This window comes from Eptesicus fuscus, chromosome 14, assembly GCF_027574615.1.
Source record: "Eptesicus fuscus isolate TK198812 chromosome 14, DD_ASM_mEF_20220401, whole genome shotgun sequence".
Taxonomy (NCBI): Eukaryota; Metazoa; Chordata; class Mammalia; order Chiroptera; family Vespertilionidae; genus Eptesicus; species Eptesicus fuscus.
Genome location: NC_072486.1, coordinates 64184645 through 64198490, shown reverse-complemented (window position 1 = coordinate 64198490; position 13846 = coordinate 64184645). Strand labels below are relative to the sequence as shown.

Sequence of the window (13846 nt, the reverse complement as noted above, 5' to 3'; positions counted from 1 at the left end):
GGTCGAGCAGGAGGCAGCTGATCAATGATTCTCTCTCATCATAAACATTTCTATCTCTCTCTCCTTCTCCCTTCCTCTCTGAAATCAATAAAATATATATATATATTTTTTTTAAATACCTAAGAAAATGCATACACTGACGGGCTTTCAATGCATACAATGCCACCTTTCACTACAAATTGACCCATCCTATCAAAGGCTCCTCAGAAACACACTGCTCTCATCCAAGGAACTTACCCACTATTCATAATCCAAACCAGGACAGACTCCTCAGGAGAGCCAATTAAAAGAATGTTTCAAACATCATGTCATCTTTTATCATAATATATTCCTCTCAGTGCTGGAAACATCCTCCCACTCAGCATCTACCTTCCTCTGAAATAATGTCAATTAACTACCCTCTAAGTTAACAATCTTCTAGCTTTCCACTGAACTATATGCTCAAAGAGTATTTAATTACTATACCTAAGAAATCAAAGAAACACCAACTACTTTTGACCTGCGAGTCTGAAACAAAAACTGCATGGAAAGCTTAGGATAAAAGAAAGTTGAAATGTTTTAATTAACTCAACTTGTCTGATTTCTTGTTAATGGGGGGAAAAAAGAATCACAAAAGTTCTAATACAGATTTAAAAGTTCAACTCTACAGCCCTGGCTGACACGGTACAATGGTTAGAGTGCCCGCCCAAGGGCATACCTGGGTTACAGGTTCGATCCCAGGCCAGGCCTGAGGCAACCAATCAATGTGTCTCTCTCACATCAATGTCTCTCTCTCTCTCTCTCTCTCTCTCTCTCTCTCTCTCTCTCTCTCTCTCTCTGTGTGTGTGTGTGTGTGTGTGTGTGTGTGTGTGTGTCCCCTCTCCCTCCCTCTCTTCCACTCTCTAAAAAAGCAATAGAAAAAAATACCTTTGGGTGAGGATTAACAAAAAAAAGTTCAACTCTGGAAAGCATCTTTAAGATGACATTAAAGTCTCTAGAAAACTTTAATTACCAGAATACACTAAATAAGATATGGTCATCTTTTATTTGTCTACCTCTTCCCACTCAAAAGTCTATAAGGGAATAACCTTATCTGTTTTGTTCACCACTTACTAGTATATTCCCATTGCCTGAAAGTGTCTAGCCACCTAGCTGGTGCTCAATAACAACCTGTCAAAAAAATGAATCAATGAACTTCTTCTTGAATAAGATTATTTCATTTATTAATTCAACCTAAATGACTTGAAGTACTCTCAAAAATAAATAAATAAAAGGTCAGTGGGATACAAGGCATTCACAGCCTTCTACTTCAAAACTAGTAAATTCCATTCAACACTTGCTAAAACAATCTTCACTTCAAATAATACACAAAATATGCAGTGTGAAAGGGTACTGAAAGTTAAGACAGGTAAGGGGACAGGCGAATGGAAACTGGATCCCATAACTGTTTTATTAGCAGAGGTGAATTATTACTGATTTTCAGCAAATCAGTGGGGACAGAGTCATTGTACAAATTTTATTCTCCTGTATACCCAAGTTTTCTAAAAGTGGAAGTTCTTCCCCTTTACCATTGCCAATTTTTCCCATTCAGCAAAAAAGTACTCTAATCTCTACTGTGATAAAACTGAGTACATTAGGGCAGTTAAAATTCTCCAGCAAAAAGCAAGCAAAAGTATAGTGTCCTAATAACTTTTAGGTCAAAAATAATAATACCTGCCTTTAACTAGAATAAATTAGCATTTATTTGGTGTGGAGGCAGTATGTATTCAGTGATTCCTTTTAAGTTGTACCTGTTTATGACAAGCTACCAACATATTTACATAAACCTCACATTTGCCAAATTAAGGTTTTCTAAGTATCCTTCACGAGACTACAAAAACCAAAATGTTCATTTCATAAATTCAACTTCTGAAAGTTCCACTGAATAAAATATCCTAAAAACATTTATGCATCCTACGCAAATAATCAGATTTTTTTTTTAACTTTGCAATACAGTATGCTCTGTCCAAGAAAATTTTTAAAAGGTTGCATTTGGCAAAACCTGATTCTCCCAATAAGTTGAGTTCAACAAACTTTTTCTAGCTCAAACTAAACTCATTTTTAGGCTTTAAAGCGCTAGTCTCTGATCAAAATGCCTACGAAACTTAATTTTTTCAAATTTAACTAAAACAACTTTCATGAAGACAAATACTAGTATGCTACTATTTTTTTTTTCCCCTTTCTCTTCCATTCTAAACATTTACAGAGCATGGGGTATACTAACTGGAGGCTGCCTTGAAAGAAAAAGAAAGGGTAACTGATCTTGTGGAAAAGATTTAAGGTGACACTCGCAGTACTTTTTTCACGGGACCAAGCAGGGGAGACCTCTTGTTGGTACAAGCATTTAGCTTCGCAACTAGTTTTGTGCTAGGGAAAATTATAGCCTGCTTGCTCAGGAACGACTTCTGGGGCAGGAGGAAAAGGAAGCTGGAAGGCAACAGCAGGTAGGGTGGCTCTGACGAAGGACAAAGTAACTGGAGAAGAAAGGGGCATATACCTGGTTCACAGCATCCGTGATGATGGTGGTCAGTCTGACAGTATTTGTCCCTTAAAGGCATTTTCAGTGGGCGCGACCTACTTTCCTTTCACTGTGAGCAGCTCTTCATTGCGGCTTGGCTGTGGAAAGAAGCACAAACCAGTCACTCACCCTGAACTTCCTGGGGGGCATTTTCCAGAGACGTCCCCTGAGCCCGCCCTCCGCTGTCCCTCCGCGGGCCCGTTCCTTCTCCGGGAACCGAAAAAAAAAAAGGGAAAACGCACGAAGGCGTCTCGGGTCCGGACTCCCGCACAGGTTCCTCGCCCTACCCGGAAACGCAGCCCCGGGCGCGCAGCGCAGGACGCAGGCCTGGCCGGCTGCGCGGGCGGCGGCGGCCTCGCCGGCCCCGGCGGGCGGGCGCGCGCGGGGACAAGGCGCGGAGCGCGGTGGCACGGCCGGCGCCGGGGCCCCGCGGGCGGCCGGGCGGGGGGCGCGGCGGCCGGGGCGGCCCAGGGGCTGCTCCGCCGCGGCCGGCCCACGGCCTCCCACCTCGCACGTGCCTCGGGGTCTCCCCGGCGGAGCCCCCGTCCCCACAACCCGGTGCGCCCAACTTACTGAACTCCGAGGGCGGGCGGGCCGGCGGGCAGGCGGAAGGAAGCAAGGCCGGGCGGCAGCGGGGACAGCCTGGCGTGGGAGGCGGCCGCGGCCCCACCTGGCGCGGCCTCCGCGGACCACGCGAAGGCACCCCGCGGTTCGGGCCCGACGCGCTTCCAAAGAGTCCCCCGCCGGCGACGACGCGGAAGCGCCACAGCTCACCACGTCCTCCGCGGCCCGAGGCGGCGGCGGCGGCGGCTCACGGCGTCCCTCCGCGCTGTGCGGCTGGCGGGCGGCGCGCGGGCGCAGACAGTTGACAGGAGGAACCGCCCCGCAGCAGCAGCAGCCGCCGCCACCGAAGGAGCCGGAGCCGGAACCGGAGCGGGCGAGACCTGAGGAGCGCCTCACCGGGGCAACGGCTGCCGCCGAAGCCGGCTCCCCGACACCGCTCCACCTGCAACGGTCCCGCAGGCTTTGGAGAGGGGCGGGGAAGACGGGGAGCCTCGCCCTCCGTGGGCCTTTCCTAGCAGTAGTTGTTTCTGGAAACTTTATTGAGTCAGTCTCGCTCTTTCTCTGCCTCCCCCTCCCCGGAGAGCCTGCGCCGCCGCCGCGGAGCGGATAAGAAGGGGAAGCAGAGACTCTCCGGCAGCGACGGGGAGCGACTGACTGACCCCGGACGGAGATGGGGCGAGGGCAGGAAGTGACAAGCTCTCCGAGTGGGTGGGGGGAGTGTGGCCGGCACGCCCGGGAGCGCCGCGCGCATGCGCCCGCCCGAGGCCCCCCGGCGGCTGGGCGGCGGAGCCAGGTGGCCGGGCCCGGGAGGGACCCGCGGCGGGGGGCGCGGGGGGCCGTGGCGCTGCCGGCGACTCGGACCGGCCATTCGCCTGCGCGTCCTCCCGCGGGGCCGTCGGAGCCGAACCCTGGGGCTGCGCGCGCGGAGCGGGTGAGGCCTGGGCGCCCGGGAGAGGGGCTGCGCAGCCACCAAACTGTTGCTATCGCTGTTCTCCTTCGAGTGGAGCTGACACCGCGGGAGGGGTGGCCCAGGTGTGAGCCGCGCGAGGTGCCGACTCCGAAAAGGTGTCAACGCAGACCTGCCCCCACCAGTCATTTTCGTCGCGTGCCTCTCGCGACCTCGGGGGGTTTTGTCAGGTGCCTGGGAGGAAGACAGGCCCGTGCGGGAAGATCGGTGTGGACTCGGGCGGCGCGGCGCTGCGGGACCTGAGAGTGAAGTCGGGTCACGTGGGCAGTGCGCGGCCTTCCCTCGTCGGCGACCGCATCCTGCTCGGAAAATCCCTGGAGAAGACCCGAGGTCGCTGTCGCCGCCCCGGGCTGTCAAATCGAGCAAACCCGCGTGCCGCTGCTTGGGAACCGGAGAGCCACTTCCTCCGCCTTCTGCCAACCCCTGGATTGGAAATCTTCAAGAAATGCGTGTCAGGAAATCTTGAGGATGAAAAAAGTCTGTTCACTTTGTTTTTATGCCCCGCCCTCGAGACCCATTGCAAACCTTTCCACTTGTCCAAGCTGACCGTTTTCGGCGTCCTGGAAAAGCGAAGTTGGGTCGATAGGCCCGGCGTGCATTCTGGAAGAGTAAACGAGTGACTAAAAAGTCCACTGTCAAAATTCAAAGGAAAGCTTGTAGTGGGCCCAGTGATGGATAAATTGGTTGTGAAAATATTGAATGGAGCATTTGCATTCGTCTTGGGGGGGTTGTAGCAGCTTGATTGTGGGGTGACAGGAAACGGATAGGAAAATTTAACTTTTTAAAAGGAAGTCCATATACTATACATTCTACACACACTAACCAGTCACATAGATAATTTTTTTCGAGTTTTTTTTATGTTTTTATTGATTTGAGAGAAAGAAAAATCAGTAAGAGAAAAACATCATGTGAGAGAGAAACATCATTGCCTGTTGGCCTCCTGCATGCCCCCTGTTGGGGGATTGAGCCTGCAACCTGGCGCATGCCCTGACCAGGAATGGAACCCACCCAGCCGGTGACCCTTTGGTGCATGGTTGGCACTCAACCAGCTCAGCCACATTGGCCAAGGCGATTGTTTTTTTCTGTTCCATTGTCAACATCACACATCAAACTATAATGTAATGAAATGTCAATTTATAAATTAATGTAAAATAAATTATGAAATGTCTATATGGAGATGTTTGTTATACAGCCAGTAAAAATCACATTTTGTATAATATTTAATTGTATGCAATATGCTTAAGCAAAGAATAATGAAAAAGTTTCATGTGACAACTGGTATAAGTGATTTTTATTTAACATTGGAGATCTTTGGTAAAATTTGAAGTGAACTATTTTCTTCATTTTTGGAGGAGTTTTCCTACTTTTATTTAATAAGCATATTCATCACAAGTTAAAATTTTAATGTGCAGTTTTAACTTTCCATAAACCTGAAAAGGCATTGCTTCAGATATGTGACTTATTAATGTTTGTAGATGTAAGTAAAAATGTTGTTTCCTGAGTAGATGCAGTGTTATTTTTACATTCTAAGTAGTCCTGATGAGAGGGTCCGCCAAATTGCTTGCTAATAAAATAAGTTTTCAACCATCTTTGAAATTTTAGATAAGATTGGAATATGCATGTGGGTAAAACAGACATTGAATACTGAATCATAGAATTTTATTTTTTAGAGGAATTATTTATTTTGGACAGTATTTAGAGAAAAAAATTTAGACTGTTGGCTGGACACAAATAGCACTAAGTCAACCAAAGATAAAGCCCACTTCCATGGCGGTATAGCATAGCAGTTAGATGCTCAGGTTCTAGAGTCAAATAGATGTAGGGTTAAATACAAACTCCTCTCATTGGTGATGGGATCTTATTCTTTCTAGACCGTGGCTTCCTCATCCGGAAAATGGGGATAATATTAATTTCTAGTTCCTGGACTTTAATGATTTGGGATTAACAAAGAATATTTGTACAGTGTCCTGCACATAATTGTACATAAATCTTAAATCATAGAATTTTAAAGAGGAAAAGAAACCATGGAAATTATCTAGTAAGCCTTACTTTATAGGTGAGAAAACCAAAATCCAGAGCAGTGGTTCTCAACCTTCCTAATGCCGCGACCCTTTATTACAGTTCCTCATGTTGTGGTGACCCCCAACCATAAAATTATTTTCGTTGCTACTTCATAACTGTAATTTTGCTACTGTTATGAATCGTAATGTAAATATCTGTGTTTTCCGAGGGTCTTGGGCTCTACAGCAGCGGTTCTCAGCCTGTGGGTAGCGACCCACAGGTTGAGAACCGCTAGCAGGGCCGTCTAAGACCATCGGAAAACACAGATATTTACATTACGATTCATTCATTAACAGTAGCAAAATTACAGTTATGAAGTAGCAACGAAAATAATTTTATGGTTGGGGGTCACCACAACATGAGGAACTGTATTAAAGAGTCGAGGCATTAGGAAGGTTGAGAACCACTGATCCAGAGAGATTAAGTGATTTGCCAAAGGTCACCCTGAAACAGATCCATGTCTAGAATCTAGATTATTCTTTTAACATACGAATACTACTATCTGACATATTAATATGGCTTAAGCTTAAATATTAACCCATTGATCCTATCAACAATAAGGGTTTTTTTTGTCCTTCATTCTATAAATGGGGAAACTGAGACAAAGTAACTTAACAAGGTAAGTTACAGCTGAGATGCAGCTGAGCACACATTTGAACCCAAGTATTATGGCTCTGGAACCCCTGACCTTAGCCATTATGTGTACTGTGTTGTCTACCCTATGCCATAGCTGTTTTTTATCACACTGTGGAAAGATGGGCCAGTAGATCCTGCCGGTTGGAAGGTATTAAAATGCTATGTACAGCCCTAGCCAGGTGGCTCGGTTGGTTGGAGCATCATCCAGTGCACTAAAAGGTGCAATTTTCATCAGGGCACAAGCTAATGTTTCTCTCACATTGACATTTCTCTCTCCATCAATTTTTACAAAAACATTAAAAATGCGATGTACAAGTTCATGATGTGAAAATGGAGTTGCTAAAATCACAAGAATTTTATTGGAATTTCGCAGGGCTTTAGAGTTTAAAGAGACTTTGACCATCATCTAGAATATTGCCCTAACTCTGAAAATACTGAGCACAAACCATCCCAGAAAAATCATCTGTCCTCTCTTTTCATTATGCACTGCAGCAACCATAGTGACACATTGCAGCTTTGAGGAACTTTTTTGATCCTTAATAGTCTAGAAGTACATCCCAATGATTGATTAACCTAAGACTCTTTTACAGTTTAAAATTATTCAAGACGAGAATTCTAAAACACACACTATTGCTGCATAACAAATTACCCTAGAATTAGCACCTTAAAGCCATTTGGTGTGCTCTCAATTCTATAGGTCAGTGATTTGGACTGGCAGTTACCTGAGGGGCATCACTTCCACCACATTTTATTAGTCAAAGTAAACCAAAAGGCCAGCACAGATTCAAGAATTGGGAAGATAGATTCCCCTTCTTGATAGGAAGAACAGCAAAAGTCATATGTCTGCCGAAACCGGTTTGGCTCAGTGGATAGAGCATCGGTCTGCGGACTGAAGAGTCCCAGGTTTGATTCCGGTCAAGGGCATGTACATTGGTTGCAGGCACATCCCCGGTGGGGGGTGTGCAGGAGGCAGCTGGTCGATGTTTCTAGCTCTCTATCCCTCTCCCTTCCTCTCGGTAAAAAATCAATAAAATATATTAAAAAAAAAAAAGTCATATGTCAAAGAAATAGGCATATAAGAATGGGAAGAATTGTTGCATACCGCATATTACAATATATAATTACTTCCAAGAACAATAGTAGCTAATTAAGGCTACTAATTTTTTTTTAATGCTTGCTTATGCCTTTAAGAACCAAAACAAGGAAATGCTAGTCAAACTTATTCTTTAAGCTCAATTTGGTAGCCTTGTGTGGATAAACTTTTGTGATTCCTTAGCATTGATCACTAGATTTCTGTTTATCTTTTTTTTTTTGCTTTCTGTAAGCTTTTCCTACTTGTTCTAAACAGATTCCACTAAAACAGCATAAAAAAAAAATCAAGTTGAAGCAATTATTGTTCCTAAAGGACATATATACTTTGGTCCAGATTTTGCTACCTTTGATTATAACGTGGCATTTTACAGCACAAATAATTAAATTCATAATTATGTACAAATTAAATTATGGGCCACAAGAGACTGAGAGTTTAAAAGAGGTCATAGAAATTTTTATTTAGAAGGACAAATATTAAACCGTTGATCTATTATCAACTAGAACTTAACACCCAATAGTGTGCAAATAACATGATAAGAAAAAGAAGAGAATGTTTTTCCCTAAAATGCTTATTTTTAAGAGGGTAGGGAGTAGTTGCCCCTGGGTTGCTACCTGGAGATAAGTTGCCTACTAGTAAACCCTGACATGGACTTGTGTCTTCCATTCCTGGTGCTAAAGGCACACACACTTAGGTCTTGCTAGCCAGGTGACACAGTGCATGCACCATGCTGACATGTGAGCAAACCTTACAGATTTTCCATTCAGATGCATTTCAGATAGCATTTAAGTGAATTCCATAAAAAATGCTTTTCAGGTAAACAGCTCTGGTGGGGGTGAGGGTGGTGAAGGGATTGAGCAAAATAGAAAAAAAAAAACTCATGTGATGACTTTGGGGAGGGAGGTAGAAGAGGGGATAGGGATAAATGGTGGTGGAAAAATAATAAAATAAATGAAAAATACTTTTTATTATAGTGGAATTTGTAAGTAAATCTGTACTATAATTTTGTTGTTGAACTCAGACAATGGGCTAAGTGCTTTCTAGTTTTTCACTGAATCTTTACAAAGATTCTGTATTAGATATCCCATTTTACAAATGGGGAAACAGATCATTAGTGTCTGGGATAAAATTTAAATGCAGGTCTATCTGAATGCAGATCTTTTGCCTTAAGTTATATATATTCTGATTATTCCTAAAATTTTATCTCCAGCTCAGACCTGTCGCTGATGCCTCTAAGCTCTATTTCTAACTACCCATGAGACAGACCATCTGAATTTCCTTAGCATCTCATAATTAGCTGGACCCAAACTGGACTTACCTTCTCACCAAACCTGTTCTTCCTCTTCCAAAATCTAATCAACACTGTTGCTGTCTATTCAGGCTATTAAGGGAGAAGCCTTGGGGTCAGAGAGGAGTGTATGCAAAGATGCAAAGTAATGTCAGTTACTTGTGTACAAGGTTTCTCATCTCAGCCCAGCCTAACCTATCACCATAAATACTTGGTTAGACCTCAGAAAGGTCTAGGAAATACAATTTCCTCTCTCCATATATACCATCCATCTGCTAGTCCAAAACCTCCTTGCAATAACTACTTCTATAGTCTCCCTAAGACCAGTCTCCCCTTCACTTCATTATTCCACACTATCAACAGAATAATAATCCAAACAAATCAAATAATACTACTCTCCAATTTAAAATCCTTGTTGACCAATTTTCTACATGAAGAAAGTCAAATCTTAAGAAGCATTAGTAAAAAGAGCATGTGTTTTGTTGGAGTCCAAAGAATTTGGGTGTTAGTCCAATCTCCATCACTCCTGAGTCTGTGTCTCTAAGCAAGTGAGAAACTCTTGAGTCTCAGTTGCTTCAGCCGCATGCTACTTTCAGGGTTGTGAGAAATCAATTAATGAATAAAGCACCCAAAAGAACCTAGAGCACAGTACAGGGAATAATGATAATAAACACTTATAATATCTGGCCCTCCCACAACTTCACAACTTGATGCACCAAACACACTGATTTCTCATGCTTTGCAGAAATCCACAAAGCAAACAGTAGTTAAATTGGGTGGGAAGGGAGTGTGGGATACAAGGGAACTTTAGATAGAGATGATAGAGTGTTAGTTATGTGGGTGTGTCCATTTGTTGAAGCAACTATTAAAATAATAGAATAGTGGTTACCTTTGAAGGAAGGAGAGGGTTGGGAAGTGTACTGGAGAGGAGTGCCAACTTTGGGGTTACTGGCCATTTTATAGATCTTGACATCAATTATCATTGCATATTTATTTGCTTTGTAATAATTCAATAAGCTGATAGTTATGCACTTCTATAAATCTGCATAATATTTTACAATAAAAATATTTTTTAAATAGTTAACTTAGGCTTTAATGCCTCTGAACTAAATCTAGCATAAAATTAGAAATGACTATTGAACTGTTCAAGGCTTTGCACATGCTACTCCTCATGCCTAGAAATATCCTTCCCCTCCACCTGGAAAACCCTTACTCATCCTTCAAGACCCATTTCAGATGCCACTTCTGTGAAACTCGTTTCCACAGACAAATAATTGCTCCATCTTCCTGCTCATCATCCTGACTAAATGTCTGACTCTCCCATTAGTGTGAATTTATCAAGAAACAGTCCATAATTCATTCCTCTTTGTTTTATCATCATATAGCATACGACTTGGCACACAATAGGCAACCATTGAAAGTTACTGGATGGGATTAAATGAATACATTTTCATTTTAATTGGGCTAGAAGAAATATTGACAACATTCATTCTTGCAATGAACATAAGAAAACGTGTAGGAAAAATCAATTCTAGTGGTTTGGTTTAGTTGGGCCCTTGGCCTAATAAAACATTCATTTTCTATGTAGAGAACAACTATACAAGGACAATGAAAGGAATGACTATTGTATAGAATTACTAATGCTATACAACATATGCTATACCTGGACATTTAAAACTACTAATCATCCATCATGTAAAACCATTCATCGTGATTTTGTTTTTGTTTTTATGAAGCTGCTTTTTTTATTTGGTTGGTTTTCTTTACCTTTCAATTCTGAAATAATTTCAAATTTAATAACAAATTGCAAGAATACAAATAATTTCCATACTCTACCCAGATTCACCAAAATTTTTTTACATTTTTTTCAGATTTGCATACCTGTTCCCTCTCTCTCTCACACACACATCTTTCTTTCTCCAAGTCCCAATACATTTATGATTTTTTGAACCATCTGAGGATGGGTTGCATATATCATGCCCCTTTATCCCTAATTACTTCAGTGTGTATTTTCTGAAAGCAATGACATTATTCTTACATAAGAACAGTACAGTTATCAAATCCAAGAAATCTTCCCTAGCTGGTTTGTCTCAGTGAATAGAGTACTGACCCATGGACTTAAGTATCCTGGGTTTGATTCTGGTCAAGAGCATGTACCTCAGTTGCAGGCTCTATCCAAGGCCCTGGTCGGAGTGCACGCAGGAGGCAACCAATTGATGTGTTTCTTTCACACCGATATTTCTCTCTGTCTGTCTCCCTCCCTTCCACTCTCTCTAAAAAGCAATGGAAAAATATCCTCAGGTGAGGATTAACAACAAAAAAAGAAATTTAACATGGATAGAATATTTTTGTTTAACTTTCAGTCTATATTATAATTTTGTCAGTTATACTGATAATGCCTGTTATGGATTTTTTTTTTTATCCAATATAAGACCCAATGCAGTACCACATATTGCATTTACTTGTCATGTCTCTTTACTTTCGTTTAACCTGGAACCATTCTTCAGCCTTCCATTGTCTTTCATGACAATGATATTTTGATTAATACAGGCCAGTTGTTTTGTAGAATGAGTTCATTTGGATTTGCCTAATGTTTCTTCATGATTACATTGATGTTTTACATGGTTTTCTAAATAATATATTTTATTGATTTTTTTTTACAGAGAGGAAGGGAGAGGGATAGAGAGCTAGAAACATCGATGAGAGAGAAACATTGATCAGCTGCCTCCTGCACACCCCCTGCTGGGGATGTGCCCGCAACCAAGGTACATGCCCTTGACCGGAATCGAACCTGGGACCCTTCAGTCCACAGGCTGATGCTCTATCCACTGAGCCAAACCGGTTAGGGTTTACATGTCTTTAATGGAATGCAACATAAGTAATGTGAGGTATTTCTTAGGATATGACATCAAGAGACATGTAATATTTGTTATTAATCTTTTTATTGAGGTATAATTGACATATAATATTATATTACTTTCAGATACAAAACATAATGTTTCAATATTTGTATATATTACAAACTTAGCAACTTCCAAATATACAATAGAGTATTAATAACTATAGTCACCATGCTGCATATTACATCCCAGCACTGATTTATTTTATAGCCAGAACTTTGTATATTTTTACCTCATTCACCCATTTCACCCAATCTCACCCCCTGCCTGTGGCAACCACCAATCTGCTGTCTGTGTCTATGAGCTCTGTTTTGTTTGACTTGGGGGTTTTGTTTTGTTTTGTTTTGTTTTGTTAGATTTCACATGTAAGTGAGACAAAAATATTCTATGGTATTTGTCTTTGCCTGACTTATTTCACTTAGTGTAATACCCTCCAGATCCATCCATGTTGTCTCAAATGGCAAGATATCCTTCTTTTTATGGATGAATAATATTTTATTTTATATACAGGGTGTCCCCCCAAAAAAATGTACATACACTTTACCAGCTGATAGCTCAATTTTGAAAATGAAATGTATTTTAATAAACATTGCCTGTATAATTATTCAAAGTGTGTATATACATTTTTGGGGACACACTATATATTACATTATCCAATCATCCATTGATGGACACGTACGTTGCTTCCATGTGTTGGCTATTGTAAATAATGCTGCAATGTAGAGGGTGAGAAGGTAGTTATTTAAATCCATGTCCTGATTGCTCTTTTTCTTATCTGATATCTAGCCTTTGGTGGGACCAGTCCTACTCTATAAGGAGCCAGGGGCATTTATCTCTATTTACCTCTATTGCCTTCATGATGGACCAACTTCCTTTCTTCAGGTTACATTTGCCGCCCCCCACCCCCATCTTCTTTTATTCCCACACCCCACCTCCCCCTGCCAAGTTCCTATCCAATGCAAGAATTTGACTCCTAAGACCAGATATTTTAAATAAATAGATAAATAAATAAATAATGGCGCAATGAATATAGAGGTACATTTTTTCCATTCAGACGTTCCACTTTTTTCAAATAGAAGTTGTACTAGTATATCTTGAATCTGAGAAATCTCTAGAATTAGAGCATATGAAAGTAGGATGTATTTTGTATAAAGTCAGGAACCCTGCTGGGTGTTTCATCAGATATTAATCCTAAGCAGACTGTTTATAGAGCAATTGCAGTGTTTAATTGTCATTTAGTAAGGAAAGAGTTAGGTTTGGTAAAATTTTTGGAAAAGCACATCAGTAGTTTTCAGTTAAGAGAAAGCCCCACAGGTTCCAGGGTGTCGAGATTCTTGGCAAGACCTGGGTTTCTAGGCAGAACTAAATCGTCAAGTGACACCTTGATGCTAGCCCTGTTTTTAATGCCATAGCATGACCCTTCCTTCTTAGTACTTTTTGGAGGAATACCTACATCTTGTGTCACCCTTTTTTGGAGGAATACCTACATCTTGTATCACTCTTTTTTCTAAAACAAATGGCTTCATTAAAAAGCGAGTCCCAGTTCGGTGTGTTTCTTACTGCTAGAAGAGAGGTGTGCCCACACTGTCAGGAACAGCAGGTTCGTTTATGGGAACAGGGTTACTTTACATTTCTCAGGAAACTTTTTAAAAGAAACAGTTGCTATAAGATATTCAAAAATTCCCCCATCAATGTTAGTTCTCTTTTCTTAATCACTTGTGAAACTGAGAACTATAATACAATAAGGCGAGAGAGGATCTAATTGAAACTTCTCACTTTTAAATTCTTATCTTTCCAGTCTTAG

General features: G+C 41.8%; 1 protein-coding gene across 2 annotated transcripts in view; it reads right to left on the bottom strand.

Annotated features, from left to right (window-relative positions):
• Positions 1-3790, bottom strand: part of ZNF800 (zinc finger protein 800) — a 48890-nt gene extending 45100 nt beyond the window's left edge. Inside the window, exons 1-2 of one of the 2 annotated variants that reach the window (XM_054726607.1) lie at positions 3110-3790; positions 2516-2634 (exon numbers count right to left, since the gene is read on the bottom strand). In XM_054726607.1, coding sequence (XP_054582582.1) covers positions 2516-2576 — 61 coding nt within the window. In that variant the 5' untranslated portion in view covers positions 2577-2634; positions 3110-3790. Of the gene's footprint in view, positions 1-2515; positions 2635-3109 lie in introns of those variants that run through there. The other variant, XM_054726608.1, reaches the window with a different exon arrangement.
• Positions 3791-13846: the final 10056 nt, after the last annotated feature.